We start from the raw sequence: 26,282 nt of genomic DNA, 5'->3' as shown, positions 1-26,282 counted from the left end.
ACTCTACTCTATTAATAGGATGAAGCTGGCAGAAACGTGGTTAGCCAGGTACGCATCATCATCGTCGGTCCTGCATCGTCATCCCTGCATTCAGCATCCCTGCTAGCGCGTGTCGGCCGGCGGGGTCGTGGGAGCCTCATAGCTTGCTACAACACCGAATGTTCTACGTCTTTTCTCGCTTCAATTGAACCAGCTACTTTACACCACCCGTTTTCTTTGTACCATTTATATCCCGTACCCTTCGCTTGCATACACTATTCATCATGTCCGACCCCATCGCCGACGCTGCGCAAAAGCACCCTGCGCCCGAGGGCCTCAAGTACACGTACGGAACTGCTGGTGTAAGTGACAGGGGAGAGTGATTCGAGAGATTGAGGCATTCAGAGGCTGACGTATAATCTAGTTCAGAACAAAAGCGTAAGCCATCCCCTGCATCTCATACGGTAGATGGCTACTGTCCCAGCTATCGACTACCTCCACGCGTCGCAGCTGGCGACGCTTCCCCCACCACTCCGAACACCCACCCTTTCCACGTGCAACACTCCCGAATTCCACTTACCATAGCAGTGATGTCCTCGATTCCGTCCTCACTCGCGTTGGTCTCATTGCGGCGCTGCGGTCGCGGGCGCTCAAGGGAAAATGGATCGGTGTCATGATCACCGCTTCGCATAACCCTCCTCAAGACAATGGCGTAAAGCTCGTCGAACCAATGGTACGTTCCTCTCCATATATGAGAAACAAGGTCAGCTAATGGTTAGATAGGGCAACATGCTGCAAGAGGAGTGGGAGGTCATCAGCACCGAGATGGCGAACAAGGCCACCCCCGAAGACGTCTCGAAATACTACCGCGACATCGCAACCCAGTACAAGATCGACCTCAACACACCGGCACGCGTTGTCGTAGCTCGCGACACAAGAGCCTCGGGTTCAAGGCTTCTCGGATGCCTTGTCGATGGCCTGAACAGCGCCGGTGCTGAAGTCAAGGACTATGGCTTCCTCACCACGCCACAACTACACTACATGGTCAGGTGCTTGAACACCGAAGGTACCAAGGATGCCTACGGTACACCTACCGAGAAGGGCTACTACGAGAAGTTCGGCGCGGCTTTCAAGACTGCGCTCCGTGGAAAGAAGCCTTCTGGTAGTTTGACAGTCGACGGTGCCAATGGTGTTGGTGGACCGAAGCTGAACGAGCTCATCAAGTACCTTCCCACCAAGGAAGAGGGTGGTCTCGAGATTTCGGTTATCAACGACAACGTTATCAAGCCCGAGAGCCTGAACGTCGACGTAAGCAAACATTGCTACAAGTGCTAGAAATTTGCTGACACATGAACAGTGCGGTGCAGACTACGTCAAGACCAACCAGCGCGCGCCACCTTCGTCCAAGGCTGGACCTGGCGACCGATGCTGCTCGCTCGATGGTGACGCTGATCGCGTAGTATACTACTTCAAAGACGAGAAGAATGTGTTCCGACTACTCGATGGTGACCGCATCGCAACTCTTGTAGCCTCCTTTCTCGGCGACACCGTCCGTCAAAGCGGATTGGCAGACAAGCTCAAGATCGGAGTTGTGCAGACCGCCTACGCCAATGGCGCCGCCACTAAGTACGTTGAAGACAACCTCAAGCTGAAAGTCGACTGCACACCCACCGGCGTCAAGTACCTGCACCACGCAGCTGAGAAGCTAGACATTGGTGTCTACTTCGAAGCTAACGGCCACGGCACTGTCATCTTCTCGCACGACACCCTCGACACTATCGAGAAGCACGAGCCCCGCAACCCAGGCGAGAAGGAAGCCCTCGATGTTCTCCGTGCCTGCATCAACCTCATCAACCAGTCCGTCGGCGACGCCCTTTCCGACTTCCTCCTCGTCGAAGTTGTCCTTGCACACAAGCACTGGGGCTGCCAAGAATGGCTCTCAACATACAGCGACCTACCCAACCGCCTCCTCAAAGTCCTGGTCAACGACCGCACTATCTTTAAGACAACAGATGCGGAGCGCAAACTCACAAGCCCTGAGGGTCTCCAGGCGCAAATCGACAGGGAAGTACAAAAGGTCCGCCAAGGTCGCTCGTTCGCTCGTGCCAGTGGAACAGAAGACGCTGTCCGCGTCTACGCCGAAGCCGAGACAAGGGCTGAAGCTGATGATCTAGCGAGGAAGGTCAGTGAGCTTGTCAAATCTGCCGGTGGCGCTTAGAGAGACGTCTCGGATTCTATGGAGATGGCTGCCATCTTGAGGATGCTGATGGGGAAAATGTCGTATATGGGTGCAAACGAAGAAAACGAATAATTCATTGCTTGGATAAGCTGAATGGTAGATAGATCATGGTAGTAGGGTAGATAAGAAAGGGAAAAGCGAATAATCATTGATTTGTTGAAGATGTCGGTACGATTGTGTAAGAGTGGTTGTTGATCAAGGTTTTGGTGAATTTGCATGCATGCACAGGTGTCGCGATGAGATCTCATACCCACCCATGTCTATGCTCTACGCGAGGAAGATGACTACACAATCCGGTTTGCCGAACACGCTAGGTATCAATCTAAAGTCAGATGTAAGATTTAACACTAATGTATCTGTCAGATTCGGTGTGGGACGAGTTGGACGTCGATGGTCGCGCTCTGTTTTGTTTGGCGTCCAGTCCGAATCGGGTAACTTGTGGAAACTTGTTGATTGCAGTTCAGGGTGCCTCCAATATTACCACAGGGCCATACGGTGTCTGGACGTCACATACATGTGCTTGCGGGTATGATGGAGGAGAACATGTGTAGCCCGAAGGAAGCTTCTGATAAAGAATTGCAGCTCAGAAACAATGTGGGTTGACAAGAGATGTGCTTCTCAAATACTTCGAAGGATGTATTGGTGAGCTCGTGGTGAAGGTTTTATGTAGACGCGTCTTTGTTGTCTTTTCCTTTTTGCTTTCAACGAGACCTCTCAAACCAACACCAGCAAGATCAATAACCTGGACCAAGTCGACGGCATTGCAAAGACGAGTATCTCCAAGATGGCTCAGTGTTTTTCCCCTCCTCCCCACTTCCCACACACATCGCATTTCACTGCTGACCAGGATCTCGGCAGCACCGAGTTCACGGATTATCGGCACCCAATAAAACTCCACACAACCCACGATCCATCTCCAGGCATAAACGTGGCCCATTTCATATCGTCCGAAACATGCATATTTGAAACGAGAGTGGACTGGACAAGCCTCGTCGAATCCGAAGAGCCGCCTGCGCACCGCCACATTTCCACATCTCATTCGTCAAGTTATGCATCAACGTCACGATACGTAAACTTGATCGAACTTGCGCGAGCGGGTGGCAGTGCAAAAGCATAGTGCAGCTTCATTTTCCCGTTCTCCGCAAACTACTCCGAGCTCACTAAGGGGCGATCTCTCTCGAAAATCTTAGGACAGCTGGCCAGGCCTTGAAAGCCAAAAATAAAATCCACCCGCCAGAGCTGCCATGGCAGAGCCGCGTACCCGGCGTTAAAACGGCGCGTTGGGACAGCCAATCGCTGGGCGTGCCTGGCGCGCTGGCAAGGGAGGGCGGCTAGGGTCTGGCTTTGGCGAGGCGTCACAGCTCCCTCTAGCGCCTCCATCTTGACAGGGCCTGACAGGGATCGACGGCCCTTTTCCATCCGCTCTCGCGGGCAAAGGACGCGAGGCACTGCTCGTATCTCTGAACTCTCTCTCACTACTGTCACTGCTTACTGTTGCCGTTGCTTGCTTCACTCTTGGCTTTCCTTACACTTTGCTTTGTACACTCTTTCTGCTTTGCGCGTATATACCCTGTCATTTTTTATTGTGAAGAGCAGGCAGCCGAATACAACCGAATACGACAAACGGCGATCTTGACGATAGAGCAGATCTTACCGTGAGAGAGAGGGGAGTGACCACAGGAAGACATGCGCTGAGCTTCCCGACCCGAGATCGACCTCCATCACCACGTGTACCCGTCACACGTACTACCACACTCGCTATCGCACCTTCGCTACACGTTACACCCGTCATTCGCTATGGCATCCACAGTACCGAATGTGCTGCTCCGGCGGGACCTGAGCATAGAGCAGAAGTTCGAGCAGCTGATGACAGATAATGCCCTGGGCGCTTCGGTACATACAGCCTCAATCATTCGCATACAACTCTAACACCTCCAGGTATCCCAAGACTCCGTCCTCGTTGCTATCGGCACGTCGTTCGGCATCACCGCCGCCATATTCATACTTTTCCTCCTACTACGTCCTTTTAATACTATCGTTTACGCGCCCCGTCTCCGACACACTGATGAGAAACACCGACCGCCGCCTCTCGACAAATCGCTGTTTGCGTGGTACAAGCCCGTGTTCAAGACAAACGAGCCGGAGTATGTTGAGAAGATTGGCCTGGATGCGACCATCTTCCTGCGCTTTGCGCGCATGTGCAGGAACATGTTCGTCGTACTCGCCATCGTCGGCTGTGCGATCATCGTCCCCGTCAACGTTATAAAATCAGTGGAATTCCAGAAGAACTTTCAAGGAGATATGGGCGGCAAGATCATCTTCCTGATGACACCCAGAGATTTGTTTGGACAGGTCTTCTGGGCTTTTGTCGTGCTGGCATACATTATTGACATCATTGTTTGCGGCTTCCTGTGGTGGATGTACCGCGCTGTACACCGGATGAGACGCCAGTATCTGGAGCACCCGGACTACCAGAACAGTCTGCACGCGCGAACGCTGATGGTTACGGATATCGACCGCAGCTTTCGCAGCGACCAGGGTATCGTGGAGGTTACCGATAGCTTGAAGACTACGCCAGAGGTTCCCCGCGCATCCATCGGACGCAACGTGAAGGATATCCCAGACCTTATCGAGGCACATGAGGAGGCAGTCATTGAGCTGGAGAAGGTCTTGGCGAAATACCTGAAGAACCCAAACAAGCTGCCCGCAGAGCGACCGTTGTGTACTCCTTCAAAGAAGGATCCAGAGTTTACCGACAAGGCGCAAAAGGTGGATGCGATTGACTATCTCACAGCGCGCATTCAGCGACTGGAAAGCAAGATCAAAGAGGTGCGCGAGACAATCGACAAGCGCGATGCTCTATCGTACGGATTCGCTAGCTATGAGAGTATCGACTCTGCGCATATGGTCGCCTTCGCAGCCCGCAGCAAGCATGTAAAAGGCACCACCGTCCGACTTGCACCCAAACCAAAGGACATCATCTGGAAGAACCTCACCCTCGATCCCAAGACGCGACGCTGGAGACGGATGGTGAACAACTTCTGGATTACCCTACTCACACTCCTGTACTTCATTCCCAACGCCCTAATCGCCGTATTCCTGTCCAAACTCTCCAACTTGGGTTTTGTATGGCCTACCTTCCAGACCGAATTGGCCGCACACGCCGATTTCTGGGCCGTCGTTCAAGGTCTCGCAGCTCCGGCGCTCACCTCGCTCTTTTACTACTTTCTCCCCATCATCTTCCGCCGCCTGTCCATCAAAGCCGGAGACACAACCAAGACATCCCGAGAGCGCCATGTCACAGCACAATTATACGCTTTCTTTGTCTTCAACAACCTGTTCGTATTCTCGCTCTTCAGCGCCGTCTTTGGTATGATTGTCATGATTGTCAATCTCGCGACGCAAGAGCACGTCCCTTTCATGGATATTCTACGACAAATCAAATTCTTCGACACGACCATGCGTACGCTGTGCGAAGTCTCGCCTTTTTGGGTTACATGGCTCGTCCAACGTAACTTGGGTGCTGCCATCGATCTGGCTCAGGCTGTCAACCTTGCGTGGGGCAGTTTCTCGCGCAAGTTCTTGAACCCAACGCCCAGGGAGCTGATTAGTCGGACTGCGCCGCCGCCATTTGACTACGCGAGTTACTACAATTACTTCTTGTTCTACTCGACGGTTGCGTTGTGCTTTGCCCCGTTGCAGCCTATTACGCTGGTTATTGTGGCGATTTACTTTACACTCGATAGCTGGATGAAGAAGTATCTACTGATGTAAGCCTTGACCCTAACTCCTCATGGACCTCAGCTAATCTGTCTTAGGTACGTCTTCTGCACCAAAAACGAGTCTGGTGGTGCGTTCTGGCGTGTGCTCTTCAATCGCATGCTCGTTGGCACTTTCTTCTCCAACTGCATCGTTGCGCTGCTTGTCGTAGCCCGCGGTTACGAACATAAGTGGACTATGTTGGCTGCCATGGCACCTCTTCCCCTCGGATTGATCGCGTTCAAGTTCTATTGCAAGAATGCTTTCGACAACTCGCTCAAGTACTACACGCAAGGCACGCGGGCCAAGGGTACCGAAGCACCTACACCAATCGACAAGGAGTCCAGACGAAGGGATCGTGTTGCTGTGCGATTCGGGTAAGTCACCTTTATACTCCCAAGACAAAGACAAATCACTAACACATCACCCCAGCCACCCCGCCCTCTACCAAAAGCTCACCGTCCCCATGGTCCACGAAAAATCCAAACACCTCCTCGCGGAAGTCTACCGTGGCCGCCTCGACGGCGACATCGGCGACACCGCCGCCTTCAGCGACGTCTACACCATGAAACGCATGTCCAAAGAACACCCTGGAAAAACCGCCGCCTCAGCCAACATCTCTAGCGGCGGGACCGGCCCCTTCGAATTCGTCTCGGAATCGAACATGGATTTTGAAAATTATAAAAACAGACCTGAGTTCAGCGATGAACACGGCGGCGAGGGTTCGCTTTACGGTGGCAGTGCGACTGGGCGTCCAGATACACCTGGGAGTCACTGGGGCCGCGATAATTCCACTAATAACAGCGATCGTGGCCGCAGTACAAGTCGCGATTCGGAACGTACTATGCGAGATGATCCTGGCGTTTTGTACCCACAGGGGTATCATCAAACACCCAGTGCGTTGCGGGAATACAGTCCTAGTCCTAGTTTAGATTTACGAGGGGTGGATAGCAGAGGTGAGAGTCCTTACGAAGTCGGAGATCAGGGGAGGTTAGTCAGTGGGGCTGCGCCTATGGGTATAGGTCATGGGCAACAGCAGTATACGCCGTATAGTCCTAGTAGGGATGGGGCGAGGGATTACTTTGCGAGGTAGTAAGAGAGGAGGAGGATGTGTGTAGATGACGAATTTCTTTGTGTTCTATATAAGTGTCTGTTAAGAGCGGCATTTAGATGGGCGTTATGGTTTTAGATACCAGAATCTTATTGAGTCCATTGTTTCAACTGGCCTGGTAGCTGAATATACGTGTGACGCTGGATCACAAATACATATTAAACTACGAAGAACCTCTGAGAATGGGTGGGGGGAGGGAAGGTGAAGGCTTCTTGTCATGCTAACCTCGAGTAGCTGTCACGTCTCGGCTTGAACCAGCGTTCGCAAGAGCTTAGACAGGCAATATTCAAGTATGCGTATAATTGTAAGTGTGGAGAGGACTGCATCGTAAGAGTTGTTGACAATGTGCATTCGGGCACATGTTAGAGAGTCTGTTACAGTAGAATCGTAATGCATAGCAGGGCAACAAAACCCAGTCAGATAGATCTGATGTATTGTCCTCAATGCCGGTCCACTTGCCAAACACCTCGTACACAAGAGCGCGCTAGATCGTCACAAACTTCGTCCCCACAGAGATATGACTCGGCATCATATCCCTCAACACCTCCAAATCATCCACCTCCAATGGGTTAACATTCCAAACCGCCAGATCTGCCACAAAACCAGGTAGAAGACGTCCCCTCTCACCCTCCTCCCGCAGCAGTTCAGCAGCCTTAGTAGTATGCAACGCAACCGCCTCGTTCACCGTAATCGCATGCTCAACCCCCCTAACACCAACCGTCGTCTCACGCGTAGCCATCCCCCAAACCGACCGCATAGCCGCAAAACTACCAACAGGGTAATCACTCCCGCCCGCAATAAGCGCTCCAGCATCCAACCAAGTACGTGCTGGGAAAGTGCGAGATAATCGATCACGTCCCCAGTAAACCTCCTGTATCCCCGCCGCATTATGCAAAAGCGGATGTTGGATCGTCGTCGCAATCCCCAGTTTCACAGCACGCCGCTGCTCACTCGGCGACACCAACGCCCCATGTTCCATAACCAGTGTGCCAGGCGTTAGATAAGGGAAGCGCTGCATGAGTATCTCGTATACATCCAATACCAATTTCACAGCCCGATCTCCATAAGCATGCGTGCCTATTTTCCAGCCTCGACGTACGACTGCAGACATGGCTTCTATGAGACTGGGTTTCTCCCACGTGAGCATACCGTGGTAACTAGGTAGCCCGCAACAATTGCAAGCGGCGTCTTTTTCTCGGCCGGGCGGGATGGAGAGGAAGGGTTTGGATACGGCGCCTGCTTCGATTCCGCCGTCGACCATGAATTTCACGCCCCAGACGGAGAGGTAGGGATCGCGTTGTAGATACCGATATAATTCCATTTTGTCGAGGAGGCTTTCGACTTGTGCTGCGGATGTCATGCCCACGGCGGGGACCAGGGCATGGACACGCACGTGAAGTTTTCCAGCTGCGTGCGTTGCGATGAGGGCGTCTAGGTCGGCGAGCGGGACGTAGCAGTCTCTCACGCAAGATGTGCCTGTTGCGGCGTATGCAGCGGATGCGGCTTGAAGACCGCAGATTCGTTCGGAGAGGGTGGCGGAGGGTTTTAGTTTTAGGACGGGTATGGTGGCGGAGTCTTGGAAAAGGCCGGTTAGGGCGCCGGAGGGGGATCTTCCGATGAGGCCGCCCGGTGGTGATGGTGTGTCAGACGTCACGTTCAGCATTCCTGCAACGACCGAATTGACGACTATGTTATGCCCGCCCCGCATCACCATAACGGGATGTTTGGTGGATATGGCATCGAGTTCCTTTAGCGTAGGCAGTCGTTGCTCTTTGATGTTGTACTCTAGCCAGTCCGTTGCCGTACATATCCATTCTCCCTCTGGCGTCTCGGTAGCCCGCTTCTTCAATCGCGCAAATAGTTCGTCAAGATTCTTGATGTCGTGGACTGGAACGTCGAAATAGGTCAATCCGGCGAGGATAAGGTGTGTATGCGTATCTGTAAATGCGGGGAGGACGGTGGAGCCTGGTACGTCGATGATTTGGGTCTCGCTGCCGATGAAGTCGTCTGAGCCGGCGGGGTCCTCGGAGAGAGCAATGATACGTCCGGAGAGGAGGGCTATGGAGCGCTGTGGTGGCATGTCTGGTTCGAGAGTTGAAATTGTGCTGGCGCGGATTAGGGTGTCTGCTTGGGGTTGAAAGGTGGATATAGCCATGATGGATGTATCACGCTGTGTGAATCTGATAGTGGTGATGCTGGTCTGAAGTCATAGCAGACAAGTAGTTGTTTTGATCATATAGTAGTGCAAGACTCTCAAGCACTTGCTCGTTCTACTTGTACCCAGGTGTTCGGCCGAAGGTCAGTCGCGAACGTTACTGTCCATTGACTTGCGTTACAGTCTACCCATGGATTTTTGGGAACGCATGACATCGTGTTCGTATAGCGTGGCATTCTCAAGTCGTGGCTTGACCGACACCGTGAATAAGTTTGTGCCGATCAATGGTTGGTGTGGATGTTCTAGCTAGAGGCCGGTGGTCGCGTGCTCAGCAGGCCGAAAACGGTGTTCGGGCTAACAACGCGCCGTACGTCACTACGGCTAATTGTTGATCTGAAACTCTGAAGTTGTGGAGTCGGTACTACCTAGGTACAAAGGTTGTACGAAGCGCAAACGAAACCGTGCGAACCCAATTTGAGACATTGCACATCATGTCTCCGCAGGTTGTGTGCGCGCGCACGACGAGGCAAGGACGGCTGACAGCTCAGTAATTGTATGAGGACTTTAATCAAGGAAGTGAGGACAGTCTCGAAACGGTCAATCTCGTTTTTTCAGTCCTTACATTTACCATCAACCATCACCCAGTAATGTATAAGCATTACTCCCCTGTGGCTTTGCCTGCAGTCGTTGCTCAGTCTTCTTCCTCTTTCTTTCCGCCTCTCTCACCTGCCTCTTCTTCTTCTTGTTTGAGACCTGTTCCGTCGGCACTGCCACACCAGCCACTTTGTATATCTCTTCAATACACGACTTCATCATGTCGGGTTCTTCTAGGACGCGTTTTGCCTGCCCTGGAACGCCGATAAGGTCTGGTATGGAAGGGAAGTCGGCCATGTGACCGGCGATCTTAGACATCTTCTTGCGCAGGTTAAGATTATGCGATTGCTGTCGGTTGCACTCATCTGCTGGAATTTGTTCACCCTCAGGGTCAATCGCTTGCCCTATCTTTATCGACTGACTCAGCATGCGTAGAGAGTAAAGAGCAGCATGTATCCTAGCCGTGAGATGTACGAAGTCCCAGCTGTTGTCAAAGTCGCCGTTCAAGACGCGCTGAACTAGTGGAATCGGAGGTGGCGTATTGAGTTCGGCAAGAACCAGCCTAAGAGCATAGAGCGGCCATGAGACCTCTGGTCCGATCTCACATGCGACCGCCCATTCCTGCAAATAGCTCATCTGTTCCTCTAGGATCTGAACGGGGTCTGGGTGTTCGGGAAAGTATCGCGGGTATATGACGACTTCCTGGATGGAGATACCTTGGGCTTTTCTCCTGTACTCTTGGACCACCGTATACTCCGTTGTTGCGAGGAGAGTGTATGCCAGTCTGCGAATGTCAAGGCCTATGTTCCATGCGGATGCTTGATTGGGCTCTTCGATGAGGAGAGGCAGATACACATGCGGAGTTTGGAGGTGGTCAAAAGCTTGATGTACAAATTCGGATAGCCGGACATCAATCTGAGGCGGATCTACGAGATCCGGCTCACCCAGGTAAGCAGGTCTTGTCACCATCGCGACGTATCGGCTAGCGAAGTCAAGGTACCGTGCAGACTTCTGGTCCACGTCTCGGGCTTGGTGAGCTAGAAGCTTCGCACTATCCTGCGGGTTCTCGATAAGAGTGTATGCAAACGTCACTAGACTCGTTACTTGTAACTGATCCCTGATTTCGTTTGGTGAGTACGCTTTGATGCCAGCAGATACGTCTGCATCGTGGAGGAATACTATCAGCGTATCTACCGAGTAGTCATACAGAACAAGGTCCGTGTCGCTCGTGAAGATGATGGATCGCACATGTTCTTTGGCGTGCGAGGCGCACCAGTCGTCTGCTTCGCCAGGTACGGTATGTGTCTTTGAGGCAAAGGGCGAATTTAGTAGCGCTTCTTGTAGCGCAGGCGCGAGGAATGCGTATGATATCGAGCCTAAGTATGTGGGTACAGGGCACGAAACGGTAGCATAGTTGTTGCGAAATTGCTGCACTCGTCTGTTGTTCGCCTCGGTCCTGGACAGTCTCTCGGCTCGCTTTGAAGTAGGCAAGGCTCCATCGAAGTAGATGGCAGACCTGAGAGCGTGCGATCAGCAATGGACGGCATAAGCTCACATCAGCACTCGCTTAATGTGCATAGAACGGTCACGGTCAAGTGCAATTGAGCAACTTTCCCATATCGACTCTGCGATAAGTGAAGTTTTCGCAACCCCTGCAGCAATGGCGGTGAAGTGAAGAACATATGTGCGCACCTTATTGGCTTGCCGTGGCGGTTCCGTGTCCGGGCGCTGAAAAGCAACTGTGGTTTACTCACACCTTGATGTTGCTATTCTCCAACGAGGTCAGCCAGCGAAGTGCTTCAGCGACGATGTCTGCATAAGACGGGATTCGGATGGCGCTAGCGGCTGAAGCGAGGGCCAATTTGTGAGCGTAGTAGGCGAGTGCAGGGCCGTCTATCACAGCGGAGTAGCCGTCTAGCTGCTCGGAGGAAAGCCGCGTCGCATAGGGTTCGAGACGCCTAGCGAGGCCTTGTATACCCATTTTGACCAGGTGGTTGAGGGTGTTGGGAAGGAAGGTGTGCTCTAGTCGAGACGGAAGGAACTGTGGTATGCACGCAACCAGGATACCCCCGCAAAGGGTCTGGGGCGAAGCGAGGCGGGGAGTGGTCAGTCAAGAGCGTTGTGCAGTGTCTTACCCTCGGATGCAGGGCTAGCGCATGGGCGCAGCGAGTGTTGGGACGTTGACGAGAAAAAGTCGAGAGATGATAGCCAGCGTGGCGTTGGTCTTTCCGCTGATGAGCTAGCGCCGGCGTCATCCCGCGTGGTGGGGGAAGCTGGGCCCCTCACCAGCTCAAAAGTTGCCAGCTGCCACATCGCCCGACTCTCCAATTGCTTCAATCTTTCACTCAAAAAGCTCCAAAAACATAGACAGTCAATATGAGCGTCCGAACAGTCGAGTTGAAGCCTTTCCAGGACCAGAAGCCCGGAACGTAAGTCTGACGCACCCCAAAGAGCTGAGGAAGGCTGATGAAGCTATGGCGTGGATGGATGATAGCTGACATTCTCTATCACAGTTCTGGTCTCCGCAAGAAGGTCAAGGTCTTCCAACAAGAGCACTACTCAGAGTCTTTCGTTGCTAGCATCCTCCAATCTATCCCCGAGGGTGTTGAGGGCGCATTCCTCGTCGTTGGTGGTGATGGCCGTTACTGGAACCCCGAGGTCACCCAGACCATTGCCAAGATGAGCGCTGCCTATGGCGTCAAGAAGCTCCTCATCGGCCAGAATGGTATCATGAGCACACCCGCCGCCAGCCACATCATCCGGATACGCAAGGCGACAGGTGGTATCCTCCTGACTGCCAGCCACAACCCCGGTGGTAAGTCCTCCACAACCCATACACTGTTCCCATCTAACACATCTAGGTCCCGATGAGGACTTTGGTATGAAGTACAACCTCGCCAACGGTGCTCCGGCCCCCGAGAGCGTCACCAACAAGATCTACGAAACCTCCAAGACCCTCAGCTCGTACAAGATCGCCGACATCCCCGACATCGACCTCAGCACCATCGGTACACAAAAGTACGGAAACCTCGAGGTTGAGATTGTCCACTCCACCGAGGACTACCTCAAGATGCTGAAGGATATCTTCGACTTTGACCTCATCAAGTCGTTCCTCAAGGAGCACTCCGACTTCAAGGTCCTCTTCGATGGCCTGAGCGGTGTAACTGGCTCATACGGTGTCGACATTTTCGAGAAGGAGCTCGGCATCCCCAATAGCACACAAAACTGCATCCCCAAGCCAGACTTTGGCGGCCACCACCCCGACCCCAACCTTGTCTACGCCAAGTCGCTGGTCGACGCCGTTGACAAGAACGGAATCCAGTTCGGTGCTGCCAGCGACGGCGATGGTGACCGAAACATGATCTACGGCGCAAACTCTTTCGTCTCGCCCGGTGACAGCTTAGCCATCATCGCACACCATGCCGAGCTCATCCCATACTTTAAGAAGCAGGGCATCTACGGTCTTGCCCGCAGTATGCCTACCTCTGGCGCCATTGACCTTGTCGCCAAGAAGAAGGGCGTCGAGTGCTACGAGGTGCCCACCGGCTGGAAGTTCTTCTGCGGTCTCTTCGACTCTGACAAGATGAACATTTGCGGTGAGGAGAGTTTCGGAACTGGCAGCAACCACATCCGTGAGAAGGACGGTCTGTGGGCTGTCGTCGCCTGGTTGAACATCTTGGCTGGTGTCGGACAGCAGACTGGTACCACACCCAGCATCGCGTCGATCCAAAAGGACTTCTGGAAGACCTACGGCCGCACATTCTTCACCCGCTACGACTACGAGGGCTGCGAGACCGAGGGCGCTAACAAGGTCACCGCCCACATGAAGGAGCTCATCACCACCAAGAAGGACGAGTTCATCGGCTCCACCATCGCTGGCCGCAAGGTGCTCGAGGCCGACGACTTCTCCTACACCGACCTCGACGGCAGCGTCAGCAAGAACCAGGGTATCTTTGTCAAGTTTGACGACGGTAGCCGCATCGTCGTCCGTCTGTCCGGCACAGGCAGCAGCGGCGCTACCATCCGTCTCTACATCGAGAAGCACACCAGCGACGAGTCGACATACGACATGGATGCGCAGGACTACCTCAAAGACAACGTCAAGCTCGCGACCGACCTCCTCAAGCTCCAGGAGTACGTTGGCCGCACCGAGCCCGATGTCAAGACCTAAGCGCGTTGTTGTAATGGGGAACGCGTAGATGTAATAAGCATGATTAGACGAAATGTACACGAGATATCACAATAGTATCATAGCACCAAGAAATGGAACAGCATGGCTGACAGCTCCGTGGCAATAATGTTGTTCGTCATGACCTCGTTGTGTTTGGGCGGGTGTGTGGCTTAGCTCCGACGTCATTGCCCAATCTAAGCATGCTCCGTCCGCAGCGTCTCCATAACAGCCCTCAGGTCCCCACTGCGAAGGTCCCTAGTCTTCGACACCCCCCGCCTTTCACACATCCCTACACGCGCGTCTACACCTGTGGACGATTTCTTCTCACTTTCCCCACCTCTTCAACTTATACCTCGCACACGTGCATCGCAATCATGGCCGAGAAAGAAGGATCGGCGGTGCCACCCCAGGCTAGAGGCTCTTGGACGAGCTTCCTGAAGGTATGGAATTATCCCAGCGTCCTCACGTGTACAGAGATATTCGCGCATTGCGAAATGCTCGTAGCTTCAGGAAATCATGGTGTTTTGACTCGGACATGGCATTTGACTAACACAGGACAGTCCATTGCGTCCTTCAATGGCGACCTGTCCACGATGACGGCGCCTGCCTTTATCCTCTCCACAAAGTCGCTCACCGAGTTCTCGTATGACCCTCCGTACCTACTACCTAGGAGCCAATACTAACCCACAGCAGCTCATACTGGACCGAACACCCCTCCGTCTTTGTCGCACCGGCCGCCGAGAAGGACCCTGCCAAGCGGACCATGCTGGTGCTGAAGTGGTTCCTGAGCACACTGAAGCAGCAGTACGCCAGTCGGTCAGAAAAGCTGGGTAGCGAGAAGAAGCCTCTGAACCCCTTCCTGGGCGAGCTCTTCCTGGGCAAGTGGGAGGACCAGGCAGGCACAACACAGCTCGTCAGCGAGCAAGTCAGGTACGCGCACACACGCGTTTGCGATGGCTAAGCCTGTCGTAAGCATGCCACGCGTATAGTACGGGAGAGCTAATGCAATGCGCGCAGTCATCATCCACCCGTCACGGCTTACTCCATCTGGAACGACCAACACGGCGTCCGGCTAGAGGGTTACAACGCGCAAAAAGCGTCCTTCAAGACCACCATTAATGTCAAGGTGAGTATTCGTGGCATCTTTCATGTACACTGCTGACATTTCATAGCAAATCGGACATGCCATGCTCCATCTCGACAACTACAACGAAAGCTACCTCATCACCCTCCCCGCCCTCCACATCGAAGGCCTCATCACAGGCTCCCCCTACGTCGAGCTCAACAGTAGCACCTACATCCAATCCTCCACCGGCTACACTGCGCGCATCGACTACAGCGGTAAGGGCTGGGTCTCTGGAAAGAAGAACTCGTTCACCGCAGTGCTATACCCGGAGGGCAAAGAGAAGGAAGCCATCTACAAGGCTGACGGCCAGTGGACCGACTCGTTCCAGATCAAGGATGCCAAGACCAAGGCCGTCGTGGACACATTCGACCACAAGTCCACAAAGACAACACCCCTCGCCGTCGCCGCCATCGAGCAACAAGACGACTTCGAAACCAGACGCGCATGGAAGAAGGTGTCGGATGCGATTAACAGTGGCAACATGGACCTGACAAGTGCGGAGAAGACCATCATCGAGACCCGCCAGCGCGAGATGCGACAACAGGAGAAGGACGCTGGGAAGGAGTGGGAGCGCAAGTTCTTCTCAAGAGCACCGAAGTACCCGTTGTTCGAGCAGCTGGCCAAGAAGATTGGCGAGGGTATCAATGATGGGCAGACGAATGGTGTGTGGAACTTTGATAAGCAGAAGGCGGATGCGGCGAAGAGTCCGTTCCATCCGGATGTTGTGCCGCCGATTTATGAGAGGAAGTGAGGCTGGGATGTCTTCGCTCTATCACGCATACGTGTAGTCAGCTCATCATGATGGATGAGTATAATGATGCTTTCAGTGGGACTAAAACTCCACGGAAGCGGTTCTTGGCTGAGGCAAAATCGTGGTACATAGGTATCAGGGCCTCATGTGGAATCAAGCTGTTCAAGCTATGACGGTTGCAGTAAAATGGCCTGACGAGCATCTCTTTCATTGCTATAAGTAGTCTCAGTATACCGAAGAACGAAAAGATTTGTCTTTCCCAAATGTGTCGTTGATTTTTCAGTCTAGTTTACACGTCTTCTGCTTTGGTAACGATACAGGTACTCTTACACATGCACTCGCGGAGCTTGACTACTGACTCAGCCACTATGAAGCGTCTTTCGAGTCTGTTCTCTTATCATTACCATGTCGCTGCCAGCATTGCCGGAAGATTTCCATCTACACAACATGTCAGTTTGGGTGAATCTCAAAGCCGCCTTATTACTTTCGGCGAATCCTCGGCTTCCGCAAGTCCAGAAGGAAGAGGCAACAGCGCTGGTTGACAAAACTTACCTCTTGCTTACACGCTCGCCAATCCTTCTTCTCGTAGTAGCAATCTGTCAACTTTGCATTTTCGTCTGCGCAGCCGGTGCTGTAGATGCGCTTGTCCCTGGTTGGAGTATCGTTAGCTTACTTCGCTGGTTTTCCTCGCTTCTCCAGATCGGATCTCCGCATCTCACAGAAAGACTACAACTACGCACCAGTCATCCGGTTCATCATCGATCAACAGCTGCGCTGCTGCTGCCCGTGCTTTATCTTCTTTTGACATATTTGAAAGAGTTAGAAGAGAGGAATTGCGACGTCTGGTGTGAAGATATCGAGTCGCGGAAGCTTTCGCAGGTTCATTGAGAAAGTTAACGTTACTTTGAGCACGGTCGGCCAATCTCGGTCCGCACTACAGTACCGTGAACGTCACCGTCAGTCAGTCAGCATACGAATCGCACATCACATATCGAAATCGCCAACATTATGGCGAGCAAAAAAATGAATGTGCTGGTTTACTCCGGTACGCCTTTTCAAGCCTCCTCACCACCCCCACCAAGATGACTAAACCAGCCCAGGCAACGGCAGCACCACAGAGTCCGTCCGCCACTGCCTCTACACTCTGCGGCGCCTCCTATCCCCTTCTTACGCCGTCATCCCCATCACAGGCGATACTCTGATCAAAGAACCCTGGTTCAGCACCTGCGCCTTACTCGTCTTCCCCGGCGGCGCTGATCTAGGCTACTGCCGCACGCTCAACGGCGAAGGGAACAGGCGCATTAGTCGGTATGTGAACGCCGGTGGTTCTTATCTTGGTTTCTGCGCTGGAGGATACTATGGCAGTAGTAGATGTGAATTTGAAGTCAACGACCCCAAGATGGCTGTAGAAGGGGAGAGGGAATTAGGTTTCTTCCCTGGGACGTGTAGGGGATTGGCGTTTGAGGGTTTCAAGTATGCGAGTGAAGCTGGGGCGAGGGCGGCGGAGATTAAGATTGAGAAAGGTGCTTTTGAGGGGGTGGATGAGGGAGTAGGGGAGAGTTTCAAGAGCTATTACAATGGCGGGGGTGTTTTTGTTGATGCGAAGAAGTTGGAGAGTAGGGGGGTGCAGATTTTGGCGAGTTATACGGAGGATTTGCATGTTGAGTCTGGAGAGGGCAAGGCCGCGGTTGTGTACCGGAAGGTGGGCGAGGGGCATGCTGTGGTTACTGGGCCGCATCCGGAGTAAGTCTGCTTTGATCCATGTAACACGTTCTTACTAACGCGCCATAGATTTGCGCCCCAGAACTTGAGCAAGATCCCCAGCTTACCTTCCTATGCTACTGTCATCAGCGACATCACAGCTACAGATGCTACTCGACTCGACTTTATGCGCTTGATCCTCCGCAAACTTGGGCTGCAGGTCAACGAGCAGGAACAAGCGGTACCGTCCCTTTCCCGTCTGCATCTCACCGCTCATAACCTATCAGACGTTGCTGACCTCATTGCTACCTGGAGCGAGATCATCACTGTAGTCGATGGCGATGAGTACATCAAGGGCGAGAACGACGTGTTTCGCATCGAGAAGGAGGGTAGCGCGTGGAGTGTGAAGGAGTTGAAGAGGGCGGTGAGCGCTGTGTCGGAGAAGTTGCCTACCCTTGCTTCTGTGACGAACAGTACCAAAGAAGGCGTCGAGGAAAAAAGCCAAGAGAAGGCGGAAAACAAAAAGAAGGTACCCAAGACCCCAGAAGAAGAAATCCAAGAGTGCGTCGAGTACACATCCAGCACATCTCCCGACCAAATCGTCTCCTACGAAAAGGTTGTGAAGGTCATAATACCTCACGAGAAAGCGTTGCCATCCGCCGAAGAGACGAAATTCCACCACGAATCCTTCTACGCAAACCTCCACCACTACCACACCAAACTGCGCAACCCCAACGCCTCCTTCGGCAAACACCTCATCTACGGCGAAGTCGTAACATCCACCAACACACTCCTCGAGAAGAACCCGTCCCTCCTCCGCAGTCTCCCAAACGGCTTCACCATAACAGCAACCACGCAAATTGCGGGTCGCGGAAGGGGGAACAACGTTTGGATCGCTCCGCCCGGCGCGCTGATGTTTAGTACCGTGCTCCACCATTCCTTCACGCTGAGTCAGAGCGCGCCCGTGGTGTTTATCCAATACCTCGCTGCCCTCGCCATCGTCCAAGGAATCCAAAACTACGCCCCAGGCTACGAAAAGATTCCCGTGAAGCTAAAGTGGCCAAACGATATTTACGCTCAGTTACCTGGCTCCTCCAACAACCCCGTTGTGAAAATCGGCGGCATTCTGGTGAATAGCAGTTATTCGGGGAGTACGTATGATGTCGTTACGGGGATTGGACTTAATTTGAGTAATGCGCTGCCAACAACAAGTCTCAACCTCCTCGCCAAATCCCTAAACCCGCCACTCAAAGATTTCACACCCGAAAAACTCCTCGCATCCATCCTCGCACACTTCGAAACTCTCTACTCCACATTCACACAGTCCGGTTTCACGCGCGAGATGGAAGAGTTTTACTATGCGAACTGGCTGCATACGGATCAGCTTGTTACGCTGGAGAGTGTAGATGGGGTAGAGACGGGTATGAAGGCGAGGATCAAGGGGATTACGAGGGATTGGGGTCTTTTGCTGGCGGAGGAGGTGAGGGAGGTGGATGGACGGGGGACGGGGAGGGTAGTGCAGGTGCAGAGTGATGGTAATAGCTTTGATTTTTTTAGGGGGTTAGTGAAACGGAAGGTCTGAGTGGGTGAGGCTGGAAGGAAGGACTAGATGCCAGAGAATGTTTTTCATGGATGTTGAAGCACTATACGAGGTCATTTAGTCTTCGTTGATTTTGGTGCCAGGAACCATGTCGCTCTAACGCTCCCGTCCAGGTTTGCGTACCCAGAACCGCATACCCCGCCAGTCTCCACCATTCATCTCTGCAGGCCCCAACGGGTAGATCACCAGCCTGGGTTCATCCTCGACAGTTTTGATGAATCTGGCACATAGCCTTCTCTTAGTGTAGCAATCGTCGCAAGCCTTCTTCCCGTACACTTCCTTGAGTCTTTGTTGCATCCGTTGGTGTCGTTCTTCACACCTCTCTTCCTCTTCTTCATCATACATGCTCAGCATTGGATCGTCATACCAGTCCTTCCGTGGTTCTGGTTGAGCAGGCATAACAATTTCTCCCTTTGGTTTGGGGTTCAGTTCACGGTACACACATGTCTCTGCATCGTCCACCTCTTCCATCATTTTCCGATACTGCTTCCTGTGCTTCGACTTCCCGAGGTAATCTTTGTTGAACTTGCGTGTCATCTCTTTGACGAACGCGACCGGGAACTCGTCCAGTTCTTTGAGCTCTTGGCCTTGGGCGGTGGGTATCCGGAAAACTACATCGACATCGCGTAGGAGCGAACTTTCGGATGTAGACCTTTTCCTCCTTATTCCGTACGATAGCTCTGTATCGGCAAGATCTTCCGTGTAGTCTTCGTCGCTGCCGCACCCATCCTCGCTGTCGGTGAGGCTTATGTCGAGCATGGTTGAGGATTCCTGAACTTCTTTCCAGGGTGTGGGTACAACTTCACCGGGGGTAGCGTCGGTATCGCTGTTTGTGTCGGCGACAGAATTGGCATCTCCTTCTGGTTCATCACCGACGATGATATCCGCCTCCCCCTCATTGAACATTTGGGCGTTGACCTGATGATCTTCTTATTCCGCCTCTGACTCTAGGTTTACGATTCCTGTCTTCTTCCCTGTTCTGGCAAGATTACTTCCTCTTCTCTTCCGGTTCGCAGTCGATGATTGAGTTGTTCTCGCTTTTGGGGTCTGGACTGGCTGGTAATGTGAAACTTGCGTGGGTCGCGGCTCTGATTAGCTGTCAGCAGTTGATTGCGACTAATCGCAATTGCAATTACCTCTGCTTCCGCGTTCCGCACGCCTGCGGGGAGTTTGACTATCGTTGCGGACAACGTTGTTGCTATCATCCGTGACGTCGCCGCCATCTTTGTCTTCCACCGGCGCTATAACGCCGCCTGCTTGAGTCGCTGCAATTTCTTCGAACACCTGTGTCGCGATGATGTTGAGGAACCCTCTAGTAACGCCAGTTCTGAGTCCACAGGTGATGACGTCGATGAGTTCTTCGCTGCTCATGCCTATGAGAAGACCACTCCTTGCAGCCACAAGGGCAGGGTTACCCGATAGCGCCAAGAGCGCGTCGTGGTATCTTTGTGCCGTTGACATGGTGATGTCGCGGATGAAATGGGGCTGGCGGGGGTTTGTGGAGGTAAAGTGTGTTGAAGTTAGGGAAGAGATTGGCGAGTGGTTATGAGGAGAACCTGAGTATGAAGGTGGCGCTAGTATAGTCGGTGAGAGACACGGCGATGAGTGCACCTTTACTTGTGCAATGATTCTGGTATCGAGCTTTCTATATACTCATGCTGTGCACGGTGACAGGAGGTTTAGAGTTGCTCCTGAAATGCTTACCCTTCTATTCCGTCGCTTAATGCACGAAGAAAAGTATTAAATATAAGTTGTGTCTACACAGTCATTGAGCGAAACGGACCCCAAAAGACTACACCGTCTGTTTTAGTCTAGAAACGCAGTCTGAAAGTTCATGTATACATCGAGAGTAGTCGTACTTATGTGCTAGTCACATCTATCGCAAGTTCTCAAGGACGCACCCAATAGTCCAGCGAATTCCCCCTTGCATCACCGCGAAATTCGAGAGGTAAGGGGACAAAGGCAAGCTTGATCACACCCTTATGTAGCATCAGCCGAGTGCACAGACGCTTCACCCTAATACAGCGATCGCAGGCCTCGTTCATGTGTCCTGTTCGTCCACCAGGCTGCTTCGCTCTCATGATGACGGTATCATTGACACAGCTTTGGGTGGCGACTCCCTTTTCTCGTAGTCTTAGCAACTTACCCCACTCTGATCTATGGAGATCGGTAGAGAGGTAATCTTCATCAAATTTTGAGTCGAATAAGGTAGACATGTTGGCGTCACCATAAATATTGTAGTGTACACTCCAGCGGACGATATCGATGCGCGGAACGATCTTGTTATCTATGATTTGCTCCATCTTACAGTCTCGAAGGCTCATATTGCCGGCGGAGGCACCAGCCTGCGTGGCGACTACAGGAGGTGTATCGAGTCTGGAACGTTTGCGGGTCGCAATGCCGGGAGACGGTGAAGGTGATCGCTTGCTTGCTGTCGACATGGCTGACGTAGCTGGTCCGCCCGATGCTGGATGATCGTTGATCACCATGATCTCGTTCATGGCTAGTGCATGGTCAGGAAGTCCTTTCAAAATCTTCTTCAGGGTGCTCACATTGCTGCTGGATGCTGTTTCCTTGCACTTGCTCATTCTTGACGCTAGCTGTCGCGTGATCCCTTGCGATGACGTCCAGGATGACCGTAACGATGTCTTCCAAGCCGCCGCGCGCGAACTCCCTCCCCACGGCTTTCTTCAGTAGCTCCGAAAGGTCGTCGTCATCAATACCTTGAAGTAGATGTTGGCGGGGTGTGACGAGCTGCTCGTTTCCGGAGAGCGCGAGCAAAGCCTTGAGATAGGAATCGACGGTCGACATGGCGAGTAATGCTGACGGGAAGACGATGTATAGTGGAAGGTGGGAGAGCCGTGTTGCTGTTGACTGTGCCGCGCACCCTAATAGAGCTAGCAGTGGAAACGCGTGGATTGGGAAAGTGCAAACGGACGGAGTAACGCACATGCATCGAAAGAAGATGAACACCATTGAATCAGGTAAAAAATATCAGAAAATGGTGGAAGAGCGATCCTCATCAACCAAGTCATCATAAGCGCCGTATTCGTCCTTCCTCTACTAGCTTTCTCAGCCCGTAAATCAATTCCCATGGGGCCGGGGTTTTCGTATTTGACCTCCATCTTGCAGTCTGGTTACCAGAACCTCATGTCGACGGCCGGGCAGAAGCTTCATAGACGCCAGCGAGGCTTTTTTTTTAGAACCGCTGGTAGACCTGTGTAGCATCTCTACCGCGACGGCGAGCTTTATCCTTGGCCCTGAAACCCCTAGATGCTTCTTCGGCTCCCTCTGCATGTGTCGGAGGTTTCTGAATACTATTAGGGTGTTTTTGCGGCTGCCGGCCTTGTTTGGCGCTTGAATTGGTGGACACCGATGCTATCGTTAACGGACCCGGGTCTGCAGCAAGCTCTCTATCATCTGGTGTAACGTTGACGTTAGCATATGTCACGGCAGCCTGGGGATAATTACATAGTCTCACGCTCGGATGCCTTCATGATGGCCCCATCGTCGTCGTCTAGCTCTTGTTCCATCTTGATCATGACCTCAATCTCTCCATTGGCTTCTCCATCATTCACCACGACTTCATTCTCTCTATTTACATCATGCATAAGCTTCAAGCACGGATCGCTTGAGATGGTATGCAGCATGACTAGCGCAATATCCTCCAATTCTTGTCTTTCGAACTTCTATCTCATGCCTTGGATGACTACACGCGACAGCTAATTATCGCTGAAGTTCTTGGGTATGTCCTCGTGCGTGTCGGTATCTGCATGGTTGTTGAACCGCGCGAGTATGGCTTTGAGATCGCTATCGTAGTATGACAAGGTAGGTAGAGATGGAGGAAAGAGTCTTGTTGTGTTGTTGTTTACTACGCAGCGACACCAACGCGTTCCCTGCGATGTCTCATAGGTAGACAAGAGACAAGTGATGACCCGGCGAAGGCGTCAGTGGAGGAGAATTGGCGTCACCAGCTTTCAAAACCATTCAAGCTGCGACTTTGGTGGGCAGGAGAAGTTGTTATTGATTGTCTTCCTTTCTCGAAATGTTTGTCTGAATGCTGTAACCGCCAGGCAGCTGCACCGGGATCAAGCGGGCGCGCGAGCACATGACGTCCATAATGCGGGATCGCCAACGATAACCCCAATCCGCACAATGTTCCAGGAATGGAGTAAATCATCCTGAGCTTTTCGAGAAACGCAAGAGTATTGGTCTTGGCGAATGCATTCTGTTGCGAGATAACAATTGGAAGTACGTCGACGATGAAATTCTGGGTGGAAGAAGTGCCTACTTGGGTATGGTCACCTACATGGTTTAGCCTTATGCGACAGCGTGAGCAACCGTACACGCGGCGCCATGACGTCAACAATGTCTTGTCTCAGTATGTAGGTGGGTTCGAAGTTCTTGTCGAATTGAGAGGTATTCTTTTGTCTTTTCGAAAGTAAAAGTGCGCCTGGCGCGAGCGGGGCGAAATCCCCGCCCCCGCATCTAAGATCAGTTTAGACCGCAACATACCTAGGTGGCTTCCACGCCGAACATTTACTTCAACACGCACAGTATGATGGTGGCGCAGATTGACAAGGCTGAGTTAGGCAGACTTCGCTTAGTTCGTCCGTATTTGGGCAGGAACTTGGCCAAGCATTTGGCTGCTGACACTGCCCCAGCCCCGCCCTCGTCGAGTGCTCACATACTACTACTGAGGGTGACAAGATGCCGAAGAGAGTGCATCGACCGTTCAGACCAGTACCAGATCACAAACGAACCGAATTGACATTACATCGCGCAATATCCGAAGTCGCTGCACGTGGATGACGTCATGCCAGACGCTAAGACCGGCGATAGAATAGCGGCCCGTCAGTGTTGGGAGTGCTTCAAACGACGCCTGGTATGCGATCGCACCCTACCGTCATGCAAGAAATGTACCAAGACTGGTAAGAAATGCCCCGGATATAACGAGCAGAAGCCGTTGCAATGGGTGGAACCGGGAACTGTGACGCTTCGGCGGAAGAAGAAGGAAAGTCGGCCAACAACATCCACCATCAGCACAAGGAAATCCGGGAGGACCGCGCCTGCTGTTTCAAGTGGGCCCGATGCTGCTCCTGAGGTAATCAGGGAGACAAGTCCGCTAGAGCTTCTCGGACAAGGAAGGTGCTTGTCTTTCCAGTGGCCCGTCGTCGAAGAGCTTCAGCTTTCCCCAGAGGCAATCGAGCTATCCAAGAGCCAACTTGCAAATCTGTTGGTGCAAGAAGACAAGCCAGCATGGTGGCGCAAACTTGAAATCGAGAAGCATGTAGACCCCGTTGAGCTAATAGCTGCAGAGGCCGGAGCGGGCTGTGGGGTGGGCGAACGCATCATGTGCATTGGCAACAAAGACCAGATCAAGGAAGTAGTAGAAAGAGGCCAGCACTGGGAAGCCGCACTACTTTTGCAGTCGAATCAGAGGCCTCTCGCCAAGATACAAAGACTGCTCGAGGTCATGGAGATGAACAGACTTCCATCGTACGATTTCTTGTCGGATGAGACGCACGACGTGGTACAAGCTGTCAATTACTGTATGTGTGCAAAATAAAACTGAGTACATGTACTAAGCCCGCTAGTCAACACTAGGATTTATCCTGATATCCAAGAAACGGACTGCCTAGCACCCAATCCAGCGGTGGTTCACTTCCCGGTATGGGCATTGCATATATTGGCTCCGCCAATGCATTATACCACGGTCTGCCTGAGTCTCAACTACCATTTGACCTCGTCGTCTCTAGGCAAGGACCGTGCGACTGTTGCAGACAATCGCCTGAAGATCTACCATTATCGAGGCCTTGCTATCCGCGCTCTCAATGAGAATGTCGCGAGGAAGGAAACCCGCAGTAGCGATCAGACAATCGCCAGTATTCTCATGTTCATGGCAATGGAGGTATATCTTGACAATCTCGACATGCCATGCTCCAAACGCTAATGATGCTTGTAGGTACATAGCTCTACAGATGTAGACTGGAGATTGCATGCAGATGGAATGAAGCGACTTATAGATATGCGTGGTGGATTTGAACCACTACGACACGCAGTTCCTCACCTGACGTCAGCGCTAGTGATCTTCGTCCTGTTGGTATAACTCGAGCATTGCGACGAATGTAGCTGACATCATGCAGCATTGTAACGTTTTCGAACAGTCTTGGTCCAGCATCGCGTCAAATAAGTATCACTGAGCCACTCGAACAGCATATCGAGGAGGTGGAGAAGTTGTACAGCCTTATACTCCCTTACACACTGTGTCCGTCAACACTCTTCATTGAGATCATCCGCATCAACCGCCTACGTAAACAGCTCAGCCGCTCGTCCATCGTGGAACCGCACCAGTACACCCAATACGCACAAAGCATTCTTTCTCGTACCGAATCCTTCGTCCCAAGAGAATGGGCGCAGTCTAAAGACCAAGTAGATGGCTGGCAGCTGATCGGATCGATTTGGCAGTCTGCAATCGTACTCTACTGCATAATGTCGTTGCAAGCTTTTGACGTTCTTCCCAGCACCACAGAGATCGACACCATGCGAATGCGACATCGTGATCGTCTCTTTAAAGATCTGAAGGCTGCCACACGATTAAAACAGCTCAAGAAGATATCGACATTTCCACTGTGTGTACTTGGGGTGGAAGCGGGCTATCATGTTCAGCAAAGCACTCAGATCTGGATTGAACGGCACTTGGAGGAGCATGCTCGCCTTCTCGGCAGTAATAGCCCTTTGAAGGCGCGAGAAGTGCTCCGACGATACTGGCGGCGAAAGAAACCTGGTTGGAATGAGTGCTTTGATGAGCCGTAAGTGTTTCATTCGTGACGTTTCCAGAGAGATGCACTAATGAGATCGTGTCGCAGGTCCACAACTCTTGTGCCAGCGGGTGTCTGTTGATCTTTCTGACGAATCGATGCCGTCCTGACGTTATGCATCGGCCAACTGAAGCATATTTAGTTGACTGCTTAGGCAACCTCCCAACCCAGTTCCAATGAATCATCGATCATTACGTGCTACAGTGCTTCCCACCACCGATATCTGCACATTTGATGGATCGCCGAGATGCCGAAGTGCATGCACACTTGTCTTG

The 26,282-nt window shown here is 52.4% G+C and overlaps 12 protein-coding genes across 12 annotated transcripts; 6 read left to right on the top strand and 6 right to left on the bottom strand.

The window, feature by feature from the left end:
- Window positions 1-94: 94 nt before the first annotated feature.
- Window positions 95-2,318, top strand: BKA58DRAFT_49291 (uncharacterized protein). The gene is made up of 5 exons (XM_046175374.1): window positions 95-341; window positions 404-417; window positions 568-712; window positions 763-1,287; window positions 1,337-2,318. The coding sequence occupies exons 1-5, from the start codon at window positions 264-266 to the stop codon at window positions 2,195-2,197; spliced, it is 1,623 nt and encodes a 540-aa protein (XP_046020708.1). The 5' UTR covers window positions 95-263; the 3' UTR covers window positions 2,198-2,318.
- A 1,330-nt stretch (window positions 2,319-3,648) lies between these two features.
- BKA58DRAFT_346764 (uncharacterized protein) lies at window positions 3,649-7,278 on the top strand. The gene is made up of 4 exons (XM_046168439.1): window positions 3,649-4,111; window positions 4,157-5,988; window positions 6,037-6,354; window positions 6,410-7,278. The coding sequence occupies exons 1-4, from the start codon at window positions 4,016-4,018 to the stop codon at window positions 7,068-7,070; spliced, it is 2,907 nt and encodes a 968-aa protein (XP_046020707.1). The 5' UTR covers window positions 3,649-4,015; the 3' UTR covers window positions 7,071-7,278.
- On the bottom strand, window positions 7,255-9,558 carry BKA58DRAFT_49151 (putative exoenzymes regulatory protein aepA precursor). The gene has a single exon (XM_046175369.1). It carries the CDS (start codon window positions 9,241-9,243, stop codon window positions 7,573-7,575), a length of 1,671 nt encoding a protein of 556 aa, XP_046020706.1. The 5' UTR covers window positions 9,244-9,558; the 3' UTR covers window positions 7,255-7,572.
- On the bottom strand, window positions 9,559-12,045 carry BKA58DRAFT_49184 (XPG domain containing-domain-containing protein). Its single transcript, XM_046175370.1, has 2 exons — window positions 11,592-12,045; window positions 9,559-11,353 (listed from the first exon to the last, which is right to left on the bottom strand). Exons 1-2 carry the CDS (start codon window positions 11,816-11,818, stop codon window positions 9,874-9,876), a joined length of 1,707 nt encoding a protein of 568 aa, XP_046020705.1. The 5' UTR covers window positions 11,819-12,045; the 3' UTR covers window positions 9,559-9,873.
- Window position 12,046: 1 nt separating this feature from the next.
- BKA58DRAFT_49241 (uncharacterized protein) lies at window positions 12,047-14,182 on the top strand. The gene is made up of 3 exons (XM_046175372.1): window positions 12,047-12,266; window positions 12,351-12,652; window positions 12,699-14,182. Exons 1-3 carry the CDS (start codon window positions 12,214-12,216, stop codon window positions 14,006-14,008), a joined length of 1,665 nt encoding a protein of 554 aa, XP_046020704.1. The 5' UTR covers window positions 12,047-12,213; the 3' UTR covers window positions 14,009-14,182.
- A 200-nt stretch (window positions 14,183-14,382) lies between these two features.
- On the top strand, window positions 14,383-16,193 carry BKA58DRAFT_449170 (uncharacterized protein; the record flags this gene model as incomplete). Its single annotated transcript, XM_046174300.1, has 5 exons — window positions 14,383-14,448; window positions 14,569-14,651; window positions 14,702-14,938; window positions 15,026-15,158; window positions 15,181-16,193. The coding sequence occupies 5 exons, from the start codon at window positions 14,383-14,385 to the stop codon at window positions 15,883-15,885; spliced, it is 1,224 nt and encodes a 407-aa protein (XP_046020703.1). The 3' UTR covers window positions 15,886-16,193.
- A 58-nt stretch (window positions 16,194-16,251) lies between these two features.
- BKA58DRAFT_444027 (uncharacterized protein) lies at window positions 16,252-16,693 on the bottom strand (the record flags this gene model as incomplete). The annotated part of the gene is made up of 3 exons (XM_046174029.1): window positions 16,252-16,323; window positions 16,438-16,534; window positions 16,626-16,693. 3 exons carry the CDS (start codon window positions 16,691-16,693, stop codon window positions 16,252-16,254), a joined length of 237 nt encoding a protein of 78 aa, XP_046020702.1.
- Window positions 16,620-19,225, top strand: BKA58DRAFT_49221 (biotin-protein ligase). Its single transcript, XM_046175371.1, has 3 exons — window positions 16,620-16,930; window positions 16,986-17,628; window positions 17,677-19,225. The coding sequence occupies exons 1-3, from the start codon at window positions 16,894-16,896 to the stop codon at window positions 19,166-19,168; spliced, it is 2,172 nt and encodes a 723-aa protein (XP_046020701.1). The 5' UTR covers window positions 16,620-16,893; the 3' UTR covers window positions 19,169-19,225.
- Window positions 19,226-19,282: 57 nt separating this feature from the next.
- BKA58DRAFT_444025 (uncharacterized protein) lies at window positions 19,283-20,092 on the bottom strand (the record flags this gene model as incomplete). Its single annotated transcript, XM_046174028.1, has 1 exon — window positions 19,283-20,092. One exon carries the CDS (start codon window positions 20,090-20,092, stop codon window positions 19,283-19,285), a length of 810 nt encoding a protein of 269 aa, XP_046020700.1.
- A 24-nt stretch (window positions 20,093-20,116) lies between these two features.
- On the bottom strand, window positions 20,117-20,647 carry BKA58DRAFT_444024 (uncharacterized protein; the record flags this gene model as incomplete). The annotated part of the gene is made up of 2 exons (XM_046174027.1): window positions 20,117-20,274; window positions 20,323-20,647. 2 exons carry the CDS (start codon window positions 20,645-20,647, stop codon window positions 20,117-20,119), a joined length of 483 nt encoding a protein of 160 aa, XP_046020699.1.
- A 383-nt stretch (window positions 20,648-21,030) lies between these two features.
- BKA58DRAFT_49146 (uncharacterized protein) lies at window positions 21,031-22,083 on the bottom strand. Its single transcript, XM_046175368.1, has 2 exons — window positions 21,739-22,083; window positions 21,031-21,689 (listed from the first exon to the last, which is right to left on the bottom strand). The coding sequence occupies exons 1-2, from the start codon at window positions 21,995-21,997 to the stop codon at window positions 21,076-21,078; spliced, it is 873 nt and encodes a 290-aa protein (XP_046020698.1). The 5' UTR covers window positions 21,998-22,083; the 3' UTR covers window positions 21,031-21,075.
- A 1,675-nt stretch (window positions 22,084-23,758) lies between these two features.
- Window positions 23,759-26,147, top strand: BKA58DRAFT_49133 (fungal-specific transcription factor domain-containing protein). The gene is made up of 5 exons (XM_046175367.1): window positions 23,759-24,738; window positions 24,784-25,097; window positions 25,152-25,285; window positions 25,333-25,998; window positions 26,056-26,147. Exons 1-5 carry the CDS (start codon window positions 24,003-24,005, stop codon window positions 26,087-26,089), a joined length of 1,884 nt encoding a protein of 627 aa, XP_046020697.1. The 5' UTR covers window positions 23,759-24,002; the 3' UTR covers window positions 26,090-26,147.
- Window positions 26,148-26,282: the final 135 nt, after the last annotated feature.

This window comes from Alternaria rosae (assembly GCF_020736505.1).
Source record: "Alternaria rosae strain MPI-PUGE-AT-0040 chromosome Unknown BKA58scaffold_11, whole genome shotgun sequence".
In the NCBI taxonomy this organism is placed as follows: domain Eukaryota; kingdom Fungi; phylum Ascomycota; class Dothideomycetes; order Pleosporales; family Pleosporaceae; genus Alternaria; species Alternaria rosae.
This window is presented reverse-complemented; position numbering and strand designations above follow the sequence as displayed.